Raw genomic sequence first — 24297 nt, 5'->3', positions numbered from 1 at the left:
AGGGCACTTAGCACATCTTGTCCAACTAATATTTGGACATTCAGTTCCCATATGACCTCGGTTGAGACATCGGAAACATAGTCCAAGTTTCAAAGCACTTTCAGATTTTCCTTCAATAGTCAAATTATTAAATTTGTGACACGACAATAAACTGTGAAAAGTATTATCACCACAATATGAACATGGTTTGGTTATGGCCGAGTTCTGCTGTGGTGTTGGTGGTGGTGGTTTATAATCATTATTCACCTGTGTTGAGAAAACTTTCTTAGACGTTGAATCCCGTTGATGATACAAGGGTTGATGTTGAGGTTTTCTTGTGAACTGATAACCAAGGCCACTAATTCTCGGATCATTTTCATCTCTTGATATTTTACCGACAAAATATTCAAAGTCCTCTAATGTGGCGGATTTGTTCTCATCTTCTCTGAATCTGCCTACTTGTGTTATCCACCTTTGTTGTAGGGCTGTAGGTAATTTGGATGCTAATAGCCTCTAAAATTCATAGCCATCCATAGTTGACATCTCACTGTTACTCTGTTTCACATTACAACAACTGATCAGAAATAATGAATATTTCCGTATTCCCACTTTATCACCAGAGGAAATTCTTGGCCATTCTTCAGCCTCTTTCTTAAATGCTGCAGCCAATATGTGTGGATTTCCGTAATCTCGTTTCAATAATGATTTTGCAGTTTCATAGGCCTTTGAAGAAGGGATTATCATTGGACACTGTTTTAGTAATTCATAAGCATCACCCTTAGTATACTTAATTAGAAGTTCTAGTCTTCTTGCACTATCTTGTGTATTATTCTCCACGACGTATTTAATATTTTGCATAAATTTTGGAAATTCCAATGGATTTGATCCATCAAATATTTTGATGTCTTGTGTAGGTAGGGCTTGTTCACGCTGGCTTTGTATTAAACGATTTAGTATATCTTTCATACTCACATTGTCATCTTCATCCTTCACTAATGTCTCACTTGGCACTGACTTGGCACTTGTAGGATGCAATGTGTCACTATCGCTAGACGGTAGTAAATGTTGTTCACTTTCACCAGCACTTTCCCTCACACCCTGATTCTCCCTATAATTAACACGTTGCGGCGATCCGAAAGTCACTTCAGGATCAGATTGCAATTTAAAATGTTTATTTACTTCCATCGCAGCTATAAGTTCAGATTCTAATTGAATTTGGGTTTTTTTGCGTTGTAACAATTTTATTTGATCATCTATTGTATTTTGTTCCTCTAGAGCCGCTAATTTTTGTTTTAACTCGATTTCCTTTTGAATGTTTTTTAGTCTTAATTTCGATAACGTTGTTGACGAAGTCTTTCCACTTCCGTTGGACACATTAGAAACACTGTCATGAGGCTGTATTTGGTCCCCTTCGTCTTGAACTTCAATAGAGCTGAGCGGTTTCACGGTCTCACCAGTATGAATGTCAGCGTCCACTTGAATATGGCCCACTGGAGGCATATGCTTAGCTGTTCCCACTGGTTGTTGCACAATAATTTTAGGATCAATGACTTCACCGGCCCCATTAGGGTCATTATCAACAGAAACACTGCCAGTAGATGACATTGTTCAGAATTAACACTTTATTTTTTACAGTGCATCACAATAGCAACGGTAGATGTCTTTTCACTAATATTATGTATAGCTGAAAAATGGCTATACTGTGCCGATAGTGCGTGAAATCTTCTATTGTTTTGCACTCGTTATACTATACGTATTTCTTATCTCTGGAATTGTCAAGAACCACCAAAGTTGTGGCCTTGACACAGGAAAGGTTACACCCAGAGCAGGGGAAATTTTTTATCTAACACGCGGTCTTCGTGAGAACCTTCTTTACATATATGTAGACACCAACACAGTTAATAATTAATAATAGTTTATATTCAGCAATTTAATGATTACAAAAGTTAATATTGAAGTATATAAAGTTCTATATATAGTTTAGATTTTGATGATAATAATCATAAGTCAGAAGATATAAAGCTCACTTAATTGCTTGAAAACTATTCACCCACACGATGAATGTCTCATTGCAAAATGAATTAAAGTCACTTACTAATATGAAACACAACACACAATTCATAACATGAAATTATTCACTTATGACTAAATCCCTAATACACTCATTAGAGTCACTTTTGTTCATACTAATTTAAAATCACTAAAATAAAAAACACATAATGTATACACGGTGAAAAGACAATATGCCTTCCACGCTAATCGACACCACGGTGGTCACGCTTTCACTGCCAGAATTCCCGCCACACCAGCGGTTTATATTACCTCATGAATATTAAGTGAAATTATATACTCATGTACTCGGACAATTTAGACACTAAACAAATTTGAACATTACAGCATCATTTAAATGAGTAAAACAAAGAATCCTATTGAATTTCAGCAATTTCCGTTAATTACATCTAGATGCTATGGCCCTTGTTGCACCTTGTGAACGCTCTAACGACAAAAGTTATCAACCAATCTGTATGAAATTTATATGCATCATTTAATTTAGTAAAATAAAGAATCCTATTGAATTTCAGCAATTTCCATTAATTACATCTAGAGTTATGGCCCTTGTTGCACCCTGTGAACGCTCTGACGACAAAAGTTATCAACCGATCTGTATGAAATTTATGTGCATCATTTAAATTAGTAAAACAAAGAATCCTTTTGAATTTCAGCTATTTCCGTTAATTATGCCATGAGTTATGGCCCTTGTTTCACTTTGTTGTACCTTGTGATTATTGTGAATGCTCTGACGACAAAAGTTATTATCTGAAATTTACATGTATGGTTTGAATTAGTAAAACGAACAAGCCTATTGAGTTTCAGCAAATTTAATGTCAATAATTTCTGTTCATTATGTCTAGAGTTATGGCATTTGTTTCACTTGATTAAACCTTGTGAACACTCTAACGCCAAAAGTGATCATCCGATCTTTCTGAAATTTATATACATTATTTAAATTAATGAAACAAAGATGCCTATTGAATTTCAGCAATTTCCGTTTATTACATCTAGAATCATGGCCCTTGTTTCACTTTATTGAACCGTGTGAATGCTCTCTAACATCAAAAGTTATCGGCCGATCTGTATGAAATTTATATGCATCATTTAAATGAGTAAAACAAAGAATCCTATTGAATTTCAGCAATTTCCGTTAATTACATCTAGAGTTATGGCCTTTGTTTCACTTTGTTCAACCTTGTTAATGCTCGATTGATGGAAGTTATCATCCGATATGTATGAAATTTATATGCATCATTTTAATTTTTGAAACAGAGGTCTATTGAATTTCAGCAATTTCCGTCAATAATTGCTAGATTTATGGCGGTTGTGAACCTTGTGAACGTTTGAATGACAAAAGTGATCATCTGATCTGTATGAAATTTATATGCAATATTTAAATTAGCAAAACAAAAAAGCCTGTCAAATTTCAACAATTTCTGTAAATTACTTCCAGAGTTGAGACCCTTGTTTCAGTTTGTAGAACCTTGTATGGAACTGTCTTGTAAAGGCCCCCAATTACCTACAAAGGAATAAATATGTGACAACCCTTGTCGACCGCTTGGACGGTTTAGCTGCTGTGGGCGTATGTTTCGTTGTCTGGCAACCTATCTTGAACAGATACAATCGAGTTTTAAAACCTCTAAAAAATGTAAACGAACTCCGCTTGTTGCTATGCTGTCTACACAACTCGTTTGCTGATTGACCCAGACACCATGTGCAAAGCATTATGGTTACGTGGCTGGCTCGAGCGGACGATAGATATTTGGTTTTGGTGATAATGTTTTTGGTAATTCACTCTGATAAGTGGCAGAAAAAAAAATTAATTCTGATCATATATAGATTGCCGTTGAGTGTTCAGCAAAACCACATGGCAGAATTATGGCCGAATTGACAAGCAGGTGTGTCATTGAGTAATACTAATCAACTGTCACAGATCAATGATAAAGCCGACAACAACTCATTATTTACTCCTAATAATTAATCCAAGTGGTGATTATTTGATTTCTCGTTTCATCTTTAAAAAAATAATTTATAGGCCTTAAATGGAAATAAACAAAATGGCCAATTTTATTGATAGATGAATTCTGTTTACTGTCCCTTCTTGAAACGGCATGCAAAATGAGGAATGCATAATGGATATTATTGTTTAAAATTCTCTTATCACCATGGGTTGAAAAAATGAGAACAACCAACGTGCCGAAATGCGACGATTCTCAAGTGGGAAAAACAGTCTGCCATTGTTTAATTACATCAAAGCCAAAATGCACGAAAGTGAATGTAAGCATTTCTTGCCAATGAAATTAACATTTCTGAGGTGCTAATTAATGTGTTGTGGATGTTACTTTACGCAAAGAGTGCATTTACTACAATTTTCGTCTTCAGCATCCTTGAAATTCTAGATAAAAAAATATTAAACAACAAAATAGCAAATAAATGGCAGAAATCGTCAGATCAAATTTTTACTACGATTTTCGTCTTCAGAACCCCTGAAAACCCCTGGTAAGATATATTCAAAGAGAAAACAGCAAATAAATGGCCTGGTTGCTGGGGGATTTTGTTTTGGAACATACCAAATCATTGACTTGCTTTTTCTAAAAAACTTAATTTTATGTGTCGGGTAGCGTCAAATGGATACAGCTCTGTCAATTTTTGCCCGATTCAAACAAACTATACATCAAATTCAAAATTTCCTCATTGCGATTCATTATGCCATGACAGGTCACAATACTGATAATATATTGACAATTTTTGAAACAATATGTGATTTTGAAATTTTCAAATATTGTCCCACTCTAGGGTGAAAGCAGAGAAGATGCCCTTCAGAAAATATGATTGGTTACTTAATATTGTAAGGAGGGGCGAGAAATTTATATTATTTCCATAATGTCACACTAATTTACAAAAAGTTCTTTTTCTGGATGATGTATGAAAGTTGAGCCTGTCAACTAAAGAAATAGGAAAGGCGTATTGTGTATCACTGTGTCGTGTGTGTGAAATACCGTTATTTAACATCCGCTTCCACCAAAGTGATATCGCTGACAAGTGTATACATGCTATGATATATGGAAATAAATTATATAAAAAGTAATAAGCATAAAAAATTAACAGATTAGTGAAAAAAAAATTATATATACAGTATGCCTGTAACAAGCCTATATTGTACAAAAGTACTAGGGGTTCTTGATAGCTGTATGGAAAGTTAACTTTGTATATTATATACTAGAAATATGAGAAGGTCAGATTAACAGACTTTCACACTAAGGGACGATGGAAATAGCTGTCAGTTAGATTGATGGGTCATCTACCAGAATGTCTGAAAAACAAACTTTCACACGAATGGAGGGACTGTCAGATTTATAGGTCGTTAACTATAAACACGGGAATGTTCATATTTAAAGGCCAATCTAAATGGTCAACGCAAAATAGTCGTGTATAGAAAATGGTGTCTTAGCGCGAAAATTAAAATATACAAAAATTATTATTATTATTATTATTATGAACTGAAGCGTTAGGCAAAAGCGCAGTGTGTCAGAATCCTTCTTAGTGTCTTGTTATTTGAGTCTAAATAGTCAACAAACAAAATGCGTCAATCAGTTAAACGTATCTCTCGGCAGAAGCTAAAAGGTCGGTAAAATGTATAGAGGTATATATATATTGACTGTTGACTAGAGTGTATGGTGGTCACGTGATTGTGTGCTAACTATGGAGCTTGGAGGCCATTTTACAACCGGGAAGATTTAGCCTATGTTCCCATATACCAACATGCCGGAGAGTTGTTGTTGTTTTGGTTAATTCAATGTCAGGCGAAAAGAGAGTGGATTATCATTTCATATGTAGGTATGATAAGTTATAAGTAAAATAGTGATCTAATAGATATAGCATAATCATGATAATTGTGTAAAATAATTTAATAAACACGGCGAGAAGACGTCGAACACTTGAAGTAGTTGAAGCTTGGGCCGGAAACTGTGCGGGCCGATTCACATAATTTATTAGTACTGATACTTTTATTATGTAATAATTACAATCTCTGTGTGTTCAGCGAACTTCCAAATTAATGTATATTTAATTATTATGGAAATTGCATATATAATCATACACATCTGGTATAGTAGAGTTTTTATACGCCCACATTTTCATGTGGATGTATATTGTCGTTGCCCCTGTCCGTCTGTCCACAATTGATTGTGAACACTCTACAGGTCACAATTTTTATCCGATTTCAATGAAACTTGAAATATAGGTTTACCACCCTAAGATCTCGGTCCCTTTCGATAGTGGCATGTATTCAATTTGGTTTAAACTTGAAATGTATGTTAATAATTCACAGATCCCGGTTCCTGTCTATATTCACGCATATCGGACCAAAACTGCCTGAATTATGGCCCCTGATTGTACGAATAATCGTGTTTTTAGCTTGTGGACCCTATAGAGGTCACAATTTTTATCCGATTTAAAAAATCGTTTAAATATATCACTGTTACACCCTAAGGATGGTTGAGTCCGAACTTCGTAAAAATCAGACCGAAACTGACAGACAAAATGGCCGCCCCTCGTTCACAAATAGTGTGAAAATATTGTGTATCAGGGTTGTGGACCCTCTGGAGGTCACAATTCTCATCTGATTTTGATGAAACTTGAAATGCTTGTTTATAACCCAAATATCTTGGTTCCTATCGATTTTCGTACATATTGAGTTGAATCGTAACCTCCTGAATTATGGCCCCTGATTGTACGAAAAGTCACATTTTTAGCTTGTGGTCCTTTAAAGGGCACAATTATTATCCGATTTAAAAAAACGTTTGAATATATCACCGTTACACCGTAATTTTCTCTGAGTTTAAATTTCATGAAAATCAGACCAAAACTGACAGAAAAAATGACCGCCCTTCGTACACAAATAGTGTAAACATCCGGTATATCAAAGTTGTGGTACTCTAGAGGCCACAATTTTGATCCGATTTTGATGAAACTTGAAATGGAAGTTTATAACCCAAAGATCTTGGTTCCTTTCAATAAATTGCGCATATCAGATCGTAACTTCCTGAATTATGGCCTCTGATTGTACGAAAAATCGCGTTTTTAGCTTGTTTAAAAAAACGTTCGAATATATATCACCATTACACCGTAATGTTTGTTGAGTTCAAATTTGGTGAAAATCGGGCCAAAACTGCCGGACAAAATGGCCGCCCCTTGTACGCAAATAGTGTAAACATCTGGTTTATCAATGTTGTGGACCCTCTAGAGGTCACAATTTTGATTCGATTCGATGAAAACCCCTGACTAGTAAAAAAAAAAATGGTTATTGATAATAAGGACAAAGTCGTGAAAACTTCATTCCCAGTCAAATTTCGTAAAAAAATAGGGCCAATATTTTTTTTAATCAAAGCTACTGCAAAAATCTCATTAAGTTAATCTTATTCTTTTGTAAAATTTAATATACCGCCGTATTTTTCAACCAAAGAAAAATCAGACACTGTATCATGGAAATTGAAAACCATATAAGCCTAAGGCCTTGCTAGCCCTGTTTATATTTTCCTTTTTTTAAAATCTTTCCCATCAGATAATATTCTCCTGGTAAATGATAGAAGTTAGATTATTTATTTATTTTTAAAATCTATTTTATTTCTTTATTTATCACCTCTTATCATCTGGATGATGTTATCGTTATCTGTCCATCAAGCATTCCTTTCATTTCAAATTATTTCAATCAATTCAAAATGAAGTTTTATGTGAACTGTGAGGAGCCGCGTTTCAAAATTTAGCTGAACGCCTTATGGATCTGGACATTTGAGGACGGTCACTATGCTCAATTAATAAAATCAACATGATTTCGGCAGTTCTACACTAATATACGCCATATCAATACCACGTCCACGGTTATGATGATTATGTTAGAGTTATTCTTAAAGATACATTATGGGAGATAAGATAAAGAGATGGCAGTTCTCGCTATAATAGCTAAAAACTAGATAGTGTAAAGGTAATTTGCTGAAAATGTCAGTCAAATTGATCCACTATGAGCCGAGAACCAAGTGGGTGAAATTTTCGCATAGTCTCGGTCATCATTACTAAAATCATTAATATAAACAGCAACATCGAAGGCTAGCCTTTACATTGAGAGTTTATTATGGTCTGGATAAGTTAATTAATGTCTAATTGATAATTTAGATAACATTTCAGGCCTAAAGAAAGACTTGTAATAAGCAGATTTTGCTCTTGCATAATGCATGTTTAATATTAAAGCCCCAAAAATATACCAGAAACATGGCGGCCGGTCTCCAGTGATGGCTCACGACGTTAGTGTTACGTCAATGGAGGTCACGTGACCACAATACACTCTAGTCAATATATACACCTCCATGACGATCTCTGATCTAGCGTTTTCCATATCCGTAGGCTATTTTTATGGCCCTTCCCGTTGCACCTGCGCATAGGGAAAATATTTTAGTCATGTTCACGTAAAGACAAAATCTTTGTGCTATTTTTCTTAGCTAGAGACCTGTAATTTTGCACACAGTTAACAGAAAATCCTGAGAATCATTAATCTATTTAAAAAATTTAAAATTGGTTCAGAATTTTTTTTTTGTGGCTGGTTTTATATACCATTAAGTAAGCAGCGTTTTCCAAAATACTGTCAAAACCTGGCAAAAATGATAAAATAATTTTACACACATGTGCTAGATATACACATTTACTAAAATCAACCCGAAATCTAACCTTTTAACTTTTTATTTGGACAAAATTGAAAGGAAATCAGCCATATTTCGTACAGAAAAGTAATAAAAATAACAATATAAAACAAAATCATAAAAAAAAAACCATTAGAAAACCCCATTAGATCTTGAAAATTGGTTTTCTGGTGATGGAATACTAAAATCAAACTGGGAAGTATGTTTTCTCTGACCAGTTATGAAATTTTAAACAAAATATGAAACTTAATAAAAGGAAATGAATTGTAACAAACAGAAATCTGTTACACTTAGGTAAGCCTACAATGTACATGTATGTCTACCTCATATATAAAACTATTTTAATAATTTTTAATTGGGATAAAATTAAAGGAAATCGGTCTTATTTCTGACTGGAGTGGAAAAAAATAACAGTATCACAGTACCACAATACCTAAAAAAAGACATTAGATCATAGAAATTGGTTACCTTTCTGATGTTGAAATGATCAAATCAAAACCAGAATTTTATGATTACTCTGAATAGTAATTAAATAACATTTCTTTTTATATCTTTTACAATGATTTTAAATTTTCTATAAATAATTATAAAATATCAAAAAATAAAACTTGACAAATGAACCATATGCCATATATACATACAAACAAAACCTGTACCTAGTGTAGCCTAACTATACCAATAACAATAAAAACAACAAGATGCTAAGTTTCAATCAAATCTTTTACCAATTTCTAGGAACCCGAAAAATTATAGTAAATATGATTAGATAATATTGGTAAACAATAATCAAATGAAATGGGTGTTTAACGGTTTACTCATTTTCTGTTAGGACGTTAAATTTTATTTCATTTCTGATTTTTTTTTTTTTCACACCATGAATGTATACATGAAAATGAAGACTGGCCATACGCCGTGATGTGCAAATGAAGAATATTTTTATTTAACACAAAATTGATAAAGCACAGGATTCAAACTAATTTAATTTCTTTCGTAAATAACAAATTCAGTCTCAAAGAATTAAAATTGTTAATACTTCAATTATTTTCTCGCATTTGCTTGTGTCCAACGGTCGTCTAACTGTAATTCCACACCCAGAAATTTAGCTTCTTCAATGAATGCTTTGTTTTTGTTAGCAGCTTCCAATGACTCTTGCATGATATTGAAATGTGAATGCTCATCAGTTAGCTCCTCTAGGATTTCATCTTCGAACACCCATGACAGCATACCCAACACTTCTTTACTGTTTAGGCTCACATCATCATTGGTCGAGGTTTAGCAGTTTGTATGAAGTTAAACCATTAATGACATCTACTAAACATCTAGCACCCAGTACGTAACATTTATTTATAAGTGTTTTATTTGCTTCAATGATGCCAATACCATTTTTCAATCCAACATTTTTGATAACAACAGGTACTATGGCTTCCGTTCTTTTTGGAATTTTTAAGTTGTCCTTTAATTTGACCAAATACCTTGTAACTGATGATTGTTTTTCTCCAAGTGGTACAACTGTCATTCCATTCTGAAGACTGAGTGTCTGTAAATCAAAATCTGTCACTGCCTTTTGTGTTTGTAAGAAATCGACACCTAATATTAAGGAATGAACATTGCTTTCAAAAATAAGGAATTCTTGGTGCAGTGTTAGTCGCCCTATTCGTATTGGTAATGACACAATGCCATGTACGTACCTTTGTTAGTGAACCTCCAACACCTCTAACATGTCCAGTCTCCGTTGGTTGTTGTTTATGTATGTCTTTCAGTCCACTATTATTGTATTGATCCTTAGATATGATAGACACACTGGTCTACTAACGCTCTTATACATATTTTCCCTAACATTACTGTTATGGAACTATTTTGCTCCGCATTTACAACATTAATTGATAATCGACATTTGTTTCTTTTTGGACTGAGTGTTTCCGTCACAATACCTATTTCTAATTAACTGACTATTTTGTAATTCTGGATTATTTGGTTGTTTATAGTTGATATATTTTTGACTTTTGTATGGAAGTCTGTTATAATGTGTAACATTTTTATGTTATTATATTTTTGAGGACGTTTTCTAGCACTATCATGGTTAGTGTTATCTGATACATAAATGGGACACAAATCCATGTGTGAATTTTGAGAAAACCTATAGTTCTGATATGATGAATAGCCACTATGATAATTGTAATCACACCTACCTTCTGCTAGCCTTGATTTGTATTCATTATAATCCATTGTATTGTTTGGGCCTTGTTCATACTCCGTATAATGTCTTGAAACTTGTTCATATTCATGGTTGCCTTGATTTGACAGTGCATAATAGTTATTCACGACCTCCTCGAGTTTTGATTGTTCCTTTTTATGAAGTTCTAATTTTTCACTGTTTTCTTCCCTTGCATAATAATTACATATACTTTCTGTAATTTTGCACATTTTTCAACTTTCATTACCGTATGAGACTTGTCTTTATACGCCCACAGAAATGTGGACGTATATTGCCGTGGCCCCCGTTCGCCCGTCTGTCGGTCCGTCCATCCGTCCATCGTCCACAATTTCTTGTGAACGCTCTAACGCCAAAAGTTATCATCCAGTTGTTTTAAAATTGATATATGTTGTTTGCATTAGTAAGATGTAGAAGCCTATTTAATTTCAATAATTTCCGTTTATTACGTCTAGAGTTATGGCCCTTGTTTCACTTTGTTGAACCTTGATAACGCTCTAATGCCAAAAGTTAACATCTAAATTTTTGTGAAATTTATATGGAATATTTAAATTAGGGAAAGGATGAAGCCTATTGAATTTCAGCAATTTCTATTTATTACTTCTAGAGTTATGGCCCTTGTTTAATCTTGTGAACACTGTAATGCCAAAAGTTATCATCCTATCTTTCTTAAATTTATATGCATTATTTAAATTAGTGAAATGAAGAAGCCTATTGATTTTCAGCAATTTCCGTTTATTACGTCTAGCGTTATGGCCCTTGTTTCACTTTATTGAACCTTGTGAACGCTAGAGTTATGGCCCTTGTTTCATTTTATTGAACATTGTGAACGTTCTAACACCAAAAGTTATCCGATATTTCTGAAATTTATATGCGTTAATTAAATTAGTGAAACGAAGAAGCCTATTGAATTTCAGCAATTTCTGTTCATTACGTCTAGAGTTATGGCCCTTATTTCACTTTGTTGAACCTTGTGAACGCTCTAACATCAAAAGTTAACACCCAATCTTTGTGAAATTTATATGCATGATTTAAATTAGTGAAATGAAGAAGCCTATTGAATTTCGGCAATTTCCTTTTATTACGTTTAGAGTTATGGCCCTTGTTTCACTTTGTTGAACCTTGTGAACGCTCTAACATCAAAAGTTAACACCCAATCTTTGTGAAATTTATATGCATGATTTAAATTAGTGAAACAAAGAAGCCAATTGAATTTCATCAATTTTCGTTTATTACGTCTAGAGTTATGGCCCTTGTTTCACTTTATTGAACCTTGTGAATGCTCTAACATCAAAAGTTATCTGCCGATCTGTATGAAATTTACATGCGTTATTTAAATTAGTAGAGAGAAGAATCCTATTGAATTTCAGCAATTTCTGTTTATTACTTCGAGAGTTGTGGCCCTTGTTTCACATTGTTCAACCTTGTTAATGCTCGATTGATGAAAGTTATCATCCAATATGTATGAAATTTATATGCATCATTTAAAATTGTGAAACCGGTCTATTGAATTTCAGCAATTTCTGTCAATAATTTCTAGAGTTATGGTGGTTGTGAACCTTGTGACAAAAGTGATCATCTAATCTGTATGAAATTTATATGCATTATTTGAATTAGTAAAATGAAAAAGCCTGTAAAATTTCAACAATTTCTGTAGATTACTTCCAGAGTTGAGACCCTTGTTTCAGTTTGTAGAACCTTGTGAACCCTCAAACGGCAAAAATTATAATCTGATCTGCATGGAACTGTCTTGTAAAGGCCCCCAATTACCTACAAAGGAATAAATATGCAACACCCCTTGTCGATTGCTCGTACGATTTAGCTGTATCATAAGGCCTGTCATTGGGTCCACTGGTTGGGTTTCGAATCCCCGGTTGTACGTGACAAGGAGTAGGGTCGCCTGTCCAACCGCGTGGGTTTTCTCTGGGTCCTCCGTTTTCCTCCCACTGCTAAAGACCCCTATACGCAAGCGAATTATTGAAATAAAATTAAACCATATGTTAGTCCTGAATTGACCTAGTTTGTGTCGAGTGGACGTTAAACCCCATCTCTCTCTCTCTCTCTCTCTCTCTCTCTCTCTGTTTTCTCTGTGTAATTACTAAATTAGCCTAAACACTTCTTTACCATCATCCACTTCTGTACAGTATTGTTCTATAAAAGCACTTTTCACTGATTTTATAGTAACTTCTTGTTTCTTCTGGCAGACATTTTAACTATACAGCAGCATTGTCTTTAATAGTTTATCTAAGGCATGTGGTCGTATATTGTCGTCGCCCCCGTCCGTCCGTCCGTCCGTCGGTCCGAAGCCTATTGATTTTCAGCGATTTCCGATAATTACTGCCAGAGTTATGGCCCTTGATCACTTCAAAAAATCTTGTGGACGCTCTAGAGGCTAAAGTTAAAATCCGATTGACTTTAAATTTATACACAGTGTTTAAGGTCATGAAGCGAAGAAGCCTATTGATTTTCAGCGATTTCCGATAATTACTGCCAGAGTTATGGCCCTTGATCACTTCAAAAAATCTTGTGAACGCTCTACAGGCCAAAGTTAATATCTGATTGACTTTAAATTTATAAACAGTGTTTAAGGTCATGAAGCGAGGAAGCCTATTGATTTTCAGCGATTTCCAATAATTACTGCCCGAGTTATGGCCCTTGATCACATAAAAAAATCTAGTGGACGCTCTACAGGTCAAAGTTAATATCCGATTGACTTTAAATTTATACACAGTGTTTAAGGTCATGAGACGATGAAGCCTGTAGAGTTTCAATGATTTCAGATAATTACTGCCAGAGTTATGGCCCTTGATCACTTTGAAAAATCTTGTGGATGCTCTAGAGGCTAAAGTTAATATCCGATTGACTTTAAATTTATACACAGTGTTTAAAGTCATGATACGAAGAAGCCTATTGATTTTCAGCAATTTCCAATAATTACTGCCCGAGTTATGGCCCTTGATCACTTAAAAAAATCTTGTGGACGCTCTACAGGTCAAAGTTAATATCCGATTGACTTTAAATTTATACACAGTGTTTAAGGTCATGAGACGATAAAGCCTATTGATTTTCAACGATTTCAGATAATTACTGCCAGAGTAATGGCCCTTGATCACTTTGAAAAATCTTGTGGATGCTCTAGAGGCTAAAGTTAATATCCGATTGACTTTAAATTTATACATAGTGTTTAAGGTCATGAGACAAAGAAGTCTATTCATTTTCAGCGATTTTCGATAATTACTGCCAGAGTTATGGCCCTTGATCACTTCAAAAAATCTTGTGGACGCTCTAGAGGCCAAAGTCAATATCCGGTTGACTTTAAATTGATACACAGTGTTTAAGGTCATGAGACAAAGAAGTCTATTCATTTTCAGTGATTTTCGATAATTACTGTAACAGTTATGGCCCTTGATCACTTTGAAAAATCTTATGACGCTCTAGAGGCTAAAGTTATCATCCAATTGACTTCAGATTGATACACAGAGTTTAAGAGCTTGAGACGAACAAGTATATTGATTTTCAATGAATTTTTATGACTTGAACAGCTAAATCCATGATATTAAAAACCAAACAAATTCTAATGGTTTTCTGATAATTACTTCATGAGTGTATAATAAATGTTTCATTACCGAAAGAAGTAAAAATATGCGCCAACACTTGTTGACTGCCCGGACGATTTAGCTGCTGTGGGCATATGTTTCATTGCCTGGCAACCTATCTTTATTTGTCCTCTTCCCAGTTTTAAAGAACACTATAACTTTCAAGCCATAGTATATTATCCTTTTGTCCATAACCTGAGAATTTTTGTAAATATGTAGCATGGTTGTTACAACTCTCCATCATTCGAAAAGAAGAAAAATCAGTAAAATATCAGCTTTCTTTTCTAGGGTGTAGACACAAAGAAGAACACTCGCTTGGCTTGTGCGATTCCGTTGATCAATTGGCACTCCCCATATATCATCCGGGGTTTATGGACCTGCTTATAGTCCAACCTTCGACAATGGGTTATATGTTCAATCTAGTTGGGGGTGTAAGAGTGAACATAATTCAATAACTCACTTCTTCTTGGTATAATCTTATGTTCTGAAACAATACTTAAACAATAAGAATATATATACATTACTGACCCACAGGGCTAGGTAACTTAATAAGGAACTGCATCTAAGAAATAACTTATCAGAGACCTGCCCTTCAGTATGTCCTGCTGCCTGCCTGTGGTCAACTGCCTGTGATCTACTATCTTTCCTCTAATATACTAGAGGTTACTTGGTAACAATAAACAATAATTACTACTTTATATGTTTAAACTTAATATTTTATAGTTGTTAAGGGGTAGTATTTAATTGGAGGTGGATGGTCGAATGGTTAGCACATGTGCACTGCGCTGTATCATACAGTCTGTCATTGAGTCAACTGGCGGGGTTTCGTGACAAGGAGTAGGGTCGGCTGTCCAACCTCGTGGGTTTTCTCCGGGTCCTCCGGTTTCCTCCCACTGCTAAAGACCCCTACGCGCAAGCGAATTATTTAAATAAAACTAAACCATATGTTAGTCCCGAAATGACCTAGTTTGTGTCTAGTGGAGTTAAACCCCATCTCTCTCTCTCTCTCTCTCTCTCTCTCTCTCTCATATCGCTGTCATAGCTTACCATTGTTAACTTACTATAGATAATCCATCTTGGGAGCCAAGTTGTGGTGTACGTCTGCTCCCTAATATTGGGTGAATGGCTGTGTTAATTACTACCTGGTCATATAGTCTCGGTCACCAGTACCTCCTGGTGAAAAGTGTACGGGGAATATTCCTCCAAATGATCGAGACTACATTTGAAATGCCTTTCGCCATTACAGTATGGCCAATAAAATTTTGGTCACCTCAGAAAAGTTGAATTTTTACGACTTTTACGTCCACTTATGGAAATAAATGAAGGTATTTAACAAGTTTTTTTCTGCTTCGCATCTTCCATGAAAAAAGTTACAAAATTTCAAACTTTTCAATTGAAGAAAAAAAATATTCTTACCTTGTTATGTGTTACAAAATTTCCATATCTCTCTCTCTCTCTCTCTCATATCGCTGTCATAGCTTACCATTGTTAACTTACTATAGATAATCCATCTTGGGAGCCAAGTTGTGGTGTACGTCTGCTCCCTAATATTGGTTGAATGGCTGTGTTAATTACTACCTGGTCATATAGTCTCGGTCACCAGTACCTCCTGGTGAAAAGTGTACGGGGAATATTCCTCCAAATGATCGAGACTACATTTGAAATGCCTTTCGCCATTACAGTATGGCCAATAAAATTTTGGTCACCTCAGAAAAGTTGAATTTTTACGACTTTTACGTCCACTTATGGAAATAAATGAAGGTATTTAACAAGTTTTTTCTGCTCCGCATCTTCCATGAAAAAAGTTACAAAATTTCAAACTTTTCAATTGAAGAAAAAAAATATTCTTACCTTGTTATGTGTTACAAAATTTCCATATCTCTCTATCTCTCTCTCTCATATCGCTGTCATAGCTTACCATTGTTAACTTACTATAGATAATCCATCTTGGGAGCCAAGTTGTGGTGTACGTCTACTCCCTAATATTGGGTGAATGGCTGTGTTAATTACTACCTGGTCATATAGTCTCGGTCACCAGTACCTCCTGGTTAAAAGTGTACGGGGAATATTCCTCCAAATGATCGAGACTACATTTGAAATGCCTTTCGCCATTACAGTATGGCCAATAAAATTTTGGTCACCTCAGAAAAGTTGAATTTTTACGACTTTTACGTCCACTTATGGAAATAAATGAAGGTATTTAACAAGTTTTTTTCTGCTCCGCATCTTCCATGAAAAAAGTTACAAAATTTCAAACTTTTCAATTGAAGAAAAAAAATATTCTTACCTTGTTATGTGTTACAAAATTTCCATGCGGAGCAACCTTAACCTCTTAACTGTTTTCGGTTGAATGGAACCGGTTTCATTTGCAGGAAACCAACAAGAAGCAATAATGGAAGACCTACTTTTTGCAAAAAAATGTACCATATTTGTGACAGCCAATTGGCATACACTAGTTAGGGTTTGCTTCCAGTTGTTTTTTTAAGGCCAAAAGACCATTAAAACTATTAAACAATTGGTAGCTAACCCTACCCCTAGAAATAGCCCAAATATTTTTGTCTATGCCACTTCCATAAAAATAGCCCAAAGATTTTGTCTACAGCACTCACATACGATTGGACTATTTTACTTTACATGAGTAAAATTCTCGGATATTTTCCCAGTGCGCATGAGTGATGGGAAGTGCCGTAAAAATAGCCTACCAGTAATTCATTATGGTTCCGTAAAAATAGCCACTTTAAATCATTATAGTTACATTATCTTGATTACTACTAGGCTAGGCTACTTTGTTACTGTCTCAGCCGTCATAAATCAAATTTGGTGGCAACTACATGTAACTGAAACCCCTTAGATATACATATAGTATACTGTTTGTTGGAATGTATTGTGTTGTCTATGTAATATGTATTATTAAATGTAAATGACTATGTCTAAGTGTATATGTATGCATGCTGTCCATAATGGACGTTTTGATGCAATAAACATCTTATCTTATAAACCGATTTTGTCTTGTATGAACAAACTAATTAATTATGTTTATTAAAAACTTGCCTATTATATTCACTAAGCAAATGACAATAATTGCCTCCTCAATTGTTTATCTTCACCAATAAAAAATACTGTGTCTGTTGAACATTGTTTTAGTTTTGTATGTTTTATTCAGAGTTGAAGATGGGTTCTATGATGTTAATGAATTACCCTCAAAGAGTGCTAATCTGTTACCAGAATATACAAATCCTCCATGGATGTTGGAACAGGTTAGTTTTTTATACGCCCACATAGAAATGTGGACGTATATTGCCATCGCCCCAATCAGTCTGTCCACCGCCCGTCCGTCCGTCCATCCGTTCGTCGTCCACAATTTCTTATGAATGCTCTCTAACGCCAAAAGTTATCATTTAGTTGTTTTAAAATTGATATATGTTGTTTGCATTAGTGAGATGAAGAAGCCTATTTAATTTCAATAATTTCTGTTTATTACGTCTATTATGGCCCTTGTTTCACTTAGTTGAACCTTGTGAAAGCTCTAATGCCAAAAGTTAACATCTGATCTTTGTGAAATGTATATGCAATATTTAAATTAGGGAACGAAGTAGCCTATTGAATTCCAGCAATTTCCGTTTATTACGTCTAGAGTTATGGCCCTTGTTTCACTTTATTGAACCTTGTGAATGCTCTATCTAACATCAAAAGTTATCTGCTGATCTGTATGAAATTTGCATGCATCATTTAATTTAGTAAAGAAAAGAATCCTATTGAATTTCCGCAATTTCCGTTGATTACTTCTAGAGTGATGGCCCTTGTTTCACTTTGTTCAACCTTGTGAACGCTCAAATGACAAACGTTATCAACCGATCTGTATGAAATTGATATGCATCATTTAAATTAGTGAAACGAAGAAGCCTATTGAATTTCAGCAATTTCCGTTTATTACTTCTAGAGTGATGACCCTTGTTTCATTTTGTTCAACCTTGTTAATGCTCGATTGATGGAAGTTATCATCTGATATGTATGAAATTTATATGCATCATTTAAATTTGTGAAACAGAGAGAGGTCTATTGAATTTCAGCAATTTCCGTCAATAATTGCTAGATTTATGGCGGTTGTGAACTTGTGAACATTTGAATGACAAAAGTGATCATCTGATCAGTATGACATTTATATGCATTATTTAAATTAGTAAAACGAAAAAGCCTGTCAAATTTCAACAATTTCTGTAAATTACTTCCAGAGTTGAGACCCTTGTTTCAGTTTGTAGAACCTTGTGAACCCTCAAACGGCAAAAATTATAATCTGATCTGTATGGAATTGTCTTGTAAAGGCCCCCAATTACCTACAAAGGAATAAATATGCGACAACCCTTGTCGACCGCTCGGACGATTTAGCTGCTGTGGGCGTATGTTTCGTTGCCTGGCAACCTATCTTGAACAGATACAATCGAGTTTTAAAACCCCTAAAAAATGTAAACGAACTCCGCTTGTTGCTGTGCTGTCTACACAACTCGTTTGCTGATTGACCCAGACACTACGTGCAAAGCATTATGGTTATAATTAAATAGAGAATCTCCTACAAGTCTTATTTGATATCAAAAAAGACGAGTAGGAGAATTTGTTTATCACCGAATCCTTTCTTACATGCACAAAAAAATAAATAGAATTCTTTGCTATAGACTTCATTTTTACTGAACCTGATTACCGATACATAACGGCGTAGTGATACATCATTTTTTGATAGCAATTCAACCATTGCAAAGTCCTTTATATTGACCCAGTGTTGTCATCAAGGTGAATGAAATAAAAACAAGATGACTAGTCATCAACATCCCGCGCCCTTGCACTTGTTTGGAAGAAATAAGGAAAAGTAACTTGTTTATGCTATTGGTAATCAATATAAAAATGTATCAGATTTCACAAACAGTGTCACTGGTCCTAATATTGTGGCCCTGTTTAGTAGATATTGCTCTCTATTTCTGAAAATTAATGACTGATTGCTATTTACTAGAAGATTTGAGATAATTTATGACATTAAGCTCTGATTTCAAAAATTAGACATGACTACATAGAAAATAGAGATATTTTGCAAGTGGAGGGAACTGGAGCTTTAGACAAATCTCATATTCCAACGTATGGAATATCAATTCACAGAAATTCATACTCTGATCACAGTAGCTCGACAAGGCAGGGTCGCTACTCCCTGTAAGGTTTGCACAACAACCTTTGCCTACCTCAATCAGCTGCTGTATGTTAAACAATAAACTTATACATCAGAAAATAAAATACTATAATAGGTTAATGTTTGTACAAAGTTTCAAAAAGATTTCTTGAACACATTATAAAATATGCTCCAGAAACAAAATCAGGACAGAAGGCTGGATTTCAGAAAATAAAATAATGAGTAAAATTATTTTAAAGGTATCTTGAACAGCCAAATGTGTTTCCATGGAAACACAAAAAATTATCAAATCTGAGAAATTCAAAATAAGTGCGAAGAACATATCTTGAACGATTTATGAGATATGCTCCGGAAACAAAATTGTACTCCAAAAACTAAGTCAAATTTGTTTCCATGGAAACACACAAAATATCAATTCCAGAAATTCCTAAATGGCAAAAGACACAACTTATGTAATGAGTAGATGTCTGTACAAAGTTTCAAAAAGATATCTTGAATGGTTTATGAGATATGCTCCGGAAACAAAATTATACACTAAAAACTAAGTCAAATGTGTTTCCATGGAAACACAAAAAATATTAATTCCAGAAATTCCTAAATAGCAAAAGGCACAACTACTGTAATAGGTTGATGTGTGTGCAAAGTTTCAGAAAGATATCTTGAACGGTTTATGAGATATGCTCTGGAAACAAAATTGTACACCAAAAACTAAGTCATTTTTGTTTCCATGGAAACACAACAAATATAAATCCCAGAAATTCCTAAATAGCAAAAGGCACAACTACTGTAATAGGTTGATATGTGTGCAAAGTTTCAGAAAGATATCTTGAACGGTTTATGAGATATGCTCCTGAAACGAAATCGGACGGACGGACCCCATTTCAATATCTCTCCCTAACTTCGTTCGGCGCGGGATAATAATTCATTTTGAATAAAAAAGAGGTTATTTTTTTAATAAAAAAAATGAACTGTTCTTTGAAAATACAAAAAAGTAGTTCATTTTTAATTCATGTGATAAAAGACAAATATAGCAATGTTGTAAAACTGACTTACCAGTGTTATTATCTCATCGTGAAGCACAGAAACAAATCTCAACTAGATCTGCGAGGCAGATATGAAAGCTTTCACATTCACAGCCACTTCCTGTCACATGTCATGGGTCATATAAAGAATCTGAACAAGAAAAAATAATCATTAAAATCGGTCAAAAACTCTAGAAGTTAATGTGATTTTTCACTCATAAACAACTTTGTCAGCACGAAAAACGTCAAAGGCAAAATTCAAAATTATGACATTTCCAAATACCACATTGAGAAATGTATTCATTTTGGAAATAGGAGACGTATTCTCCAAACTACGGCCAATTGTTTTCATTTTCATGTCAGTTATCGTGGATTTTTATACGCCCACATTGAAATGTGGTCGTATATTGTCGTCGCCCCCGTCCGTCCGTCCGTCCGTCCGTCCGACGCCCACAATTGCTTGTGGTTGCTCTAGAGGCTAAAGTTAATATCCAATGACTTTAAATTTATACACAGTGTTTAAGGTCATGAGACAAAGAATCCTATTGATTTTCAACGATTTCCGATAATTACTGCCAGAGTTATGGCCCTTGATCACTTCAAAAAATCTTGTGGACGCTCTAGTTCACTTGGGGGGTTGGATGGCCGGATGGTTAGCACGTGCGTGCTGTATTATACGGCCTGTCATTGAACGTGACAAAAAGTAGGGTCGCCTGTCCAACCTCGGGGTTTTCTCCGGGTCCTCCGGTTTCCTCCCACTGCTAAAGACCCATACGCGCAAGCGAATTATTGAAATAAAATTAAACCATATGTTAGTCTCGAAATGACCTAGTTTGTGTTGAGTGGACGTTAAACCCCATTTCTCTCTCTCTCTTTAGTTCACTTTTTCTCCTATTCAGTTCAAAATGGTGACCGTTAGTTGACCGAACTCAAATTTCTGATCTGATAGATTTTTAGGCATTCCTTCAAGGATTCAGAAAATGTAACTCCCATGTCTGTAAGTAAAATATTGCAAAAGCCTTATGGATTTTTCACGTTTCAAGATGGTGGCACTTCCTCGTTTTTTATACGCTCATATTGAAATGCGGTCTGCGGTCGTATATTGTCGGCGGTCCGGCGTCCACAATTGCTTGTTGACGCTCTACAGCCTAAAGTTAATATCCGACTGACTTTAAATTTATACACAGTGTTTAAGGTCATGAGAGGAAGAAGCCTATTGATTTTCAGCGATTTCCAATAATTACTGCCAGAGTTATGGCCCTTGATCACTTCAAAAAATCTTATGGACGCTCTAGAGGTCAAAGTTAATATCCGATTGACTTTAAATTTATACACATTGCTTAATGTCATGAGACGAAGAATCCTATTGATTTTCAGCAATTTCCGATAATTACTGCCAGATTTATGACCCTTGATCACTTCAAAAAATCTTGTGGACGCTCTAGAATCCAAAGTTAATATCCGATTGACTTTAAATTTATACACAGTGTTTAAGGTCATGAGACGATGAAGCCTATTCATTTTCAGCGATTTCTGATAATTACTGCCAGAGTTATGGCGCTTGATCACTTGAAAAAATCTTGTGGACGCTCTAGAGGCTAAAGTTCATATCTGATTGACTTTAAATTTATAAACAGTGTTTAAGGTCTTGGGACGAAGAAGTCTATTCATTTTCAGTGATTTTCAATAATTACCGCCAGAGTTATGGCCCTTGATCACTTCAAAAAATCTTGTGGACGCTCTAGAATCCAAAGTTAATATCCGATTGACTTTAAATTTTATACACAGTGTTTAAGGTCATGAGACGAAGAAGCCTATTCATTTTCAGTGATTTTTGATAATTACTGCCAGAGTTATGGCGCTTGATCACTTAAAAAAATCTTGTGGACGCTCTAGAGGCTAAAGTTAATATCCGATTGACTTTAAATTTATAAACAGTGTTTAAGATCATGAGTCGAAGAAGTCTATTCATTTTCAGTGATTTTCTATAATTACCGCCAGAGTTATGGCCCTTGATCACTTCAAAAAATCTTCTGGACGCTCTAGAATCCAAAGTTAATATTCGATTGACTTTAAATTTATACACAGTGTTTAAGGTCATGAGACAAAGAAGCCTATTCATTTTCAGCGATTTCTGATAATTACTGCCAGAGTTATGGCCCTTGATCACTTTGAAAAATCTTGTGGATGCTCTAGAGGCTAAAGTTAATATCCGATTGACTTTAAATTTATACATATTGTTTAAGGTTATGAGACGAAGAAGTCCATTCATTTTCAGTGATTTTCGATAATTACTGCCAGAGTTATGGCCCTTGATCACTTCTAAAAATCTTGTGGACGCTCTAGAGGTCAAAATTAATATCCGATTGACTGTAAATTTATGCACAGTGTTTAAGGTCATGAGACGAAGAAGCCTATTGATTTTCAGCGATTTACAATAATTACTGTCAGAGTTATGGCCCTTGATCACTTCAAGAAATCTTTTGGCGCTCTAGAGGCCAAAGTTAATATCCGATTGACCTTAAATTTATACACAGTGTTTAAGGTCTTGGGACGAAGAAGTCTATTCATTTTCAGTGATTTTCAATAATTACCGCCAGAGTTATGGCCCTTGATCACTTCAAAAAATCTTGTGGACGCTCTAGAATCCAAAGTTAATATCCGATTGACTTTAAATTTTATACACAGTGTTTAAGGTCATGAGACGAAGAACCCTTTTGATTTTCAGTGATTTCAGATAATTACTGCCAGAGTTAGGGCCCTTGATCACTTTGAAAAATCTTGTGGACGCTCTAGAGGCTAAAGTTAATATCCGATTGACTTTAAATTTATAAACAGTGTTTAAGATCATGAGTCGAAGAAGTCTATTCATTTTCAGTGATTTTCTATAATTACCGCCAGAGTTATGGCCCTTGATCACTTCAAAAAATCTTCTGGACGCTCTAGAATCCAAAGTTAATATTCGATTGACTTTAAATTTATACACAGTGTTTAAGGTCATGAGACAAAGAAGCCTATTCATTTTCAGCGATTTCTGATAATTACTGCCAGAGTTATGGCCCTTGATCACTTTGAAAAATCTTGTGGATGCTCTAGAGGCTAAAGTTAATATCCGATTGACTTTAAATTTATACATATTGTTTAAGGTTATGAGACGAAGAAGTCCATTCATTTTCAGTGATTTTCGATAATTACTGCCAGAGTTATGGCCCTTGATCACTTCTAAAAATCTTGTGGACGCTCTAGAGGTCAAAATTAATATCCGATTGACTGTAAATTTATGCACAGTGTTTAAGGTCATGAGACGAAGAAGCCTATTGATTTTCAGCGATTTACAATAATTACTGTCAGAGTTATGGCCCTTGATCACTTCAAGAAATCTTTTGGCGCTCTAGAGGCCAAAGTTAATATCCGATTGACCTTAAATTTATACACAGTGTTTAAGGTCTTGGGACGAAGAAGTCTATTCATTTTCAGTGATTTTCAATAATTACCGCCAGAGTTATGGCCCTTGATCACTTCAAAAAATCTTGTGGACGCTCTAGAATCCAAAGTTAATATCCGATTGACT

At 34.8% G+C, this 24297-nt stretch overlaps 1 protein-coding gene across 2 annotated transcripts in view; it reads left to right on the top strand.

The window, feature by feature from the left end:
- LOC126818820 (deubiquitinase MYSM1) overlaps positions 1 to 24297 on the top strand; it is a 168961-nt gene that overhangs the window by 15000 nt on the left and 129664 nt on the right. Inside the window, exons 1-2 of one of the 2 annotated variants that reach the window (XM_050546419.2) lie at positions 5701 to 5868; positions 17695 to 17788. In XM_050546419.2, coding sequence (XP_050402376.1) covers positions 5828 to 5868; positions 17695 to 17788 — 135 coding nt within the window. In that variant the 5' untranslated portion in view covers positions 5701 to 5827. Of the gene's footprint in view, positions 1 to 5700; positions 5869 to 17694; positions 17789 to 24297 lie in introns of those variants that run through there. The other variant, XM_050546420.2, reaches the window with a different exon arrangement.

This window comes from Patella vulgata, chromosome 4 (assembly GCF_932274485.2).
Source record: "Patella vulgata chromosome 4, xgPatVulg1.2, whole genome shotgun sequence".
Taxonomy (NCBI): Eukaryota; Metazoa; Mollusca; class Gastropoda; family Patellidae; genus Patella; species Patella vulgata.
Note: the sequence above shows the minus strand (reverse complement) of the source record. Positions and strands in the feature narration are given on the sequence as shown.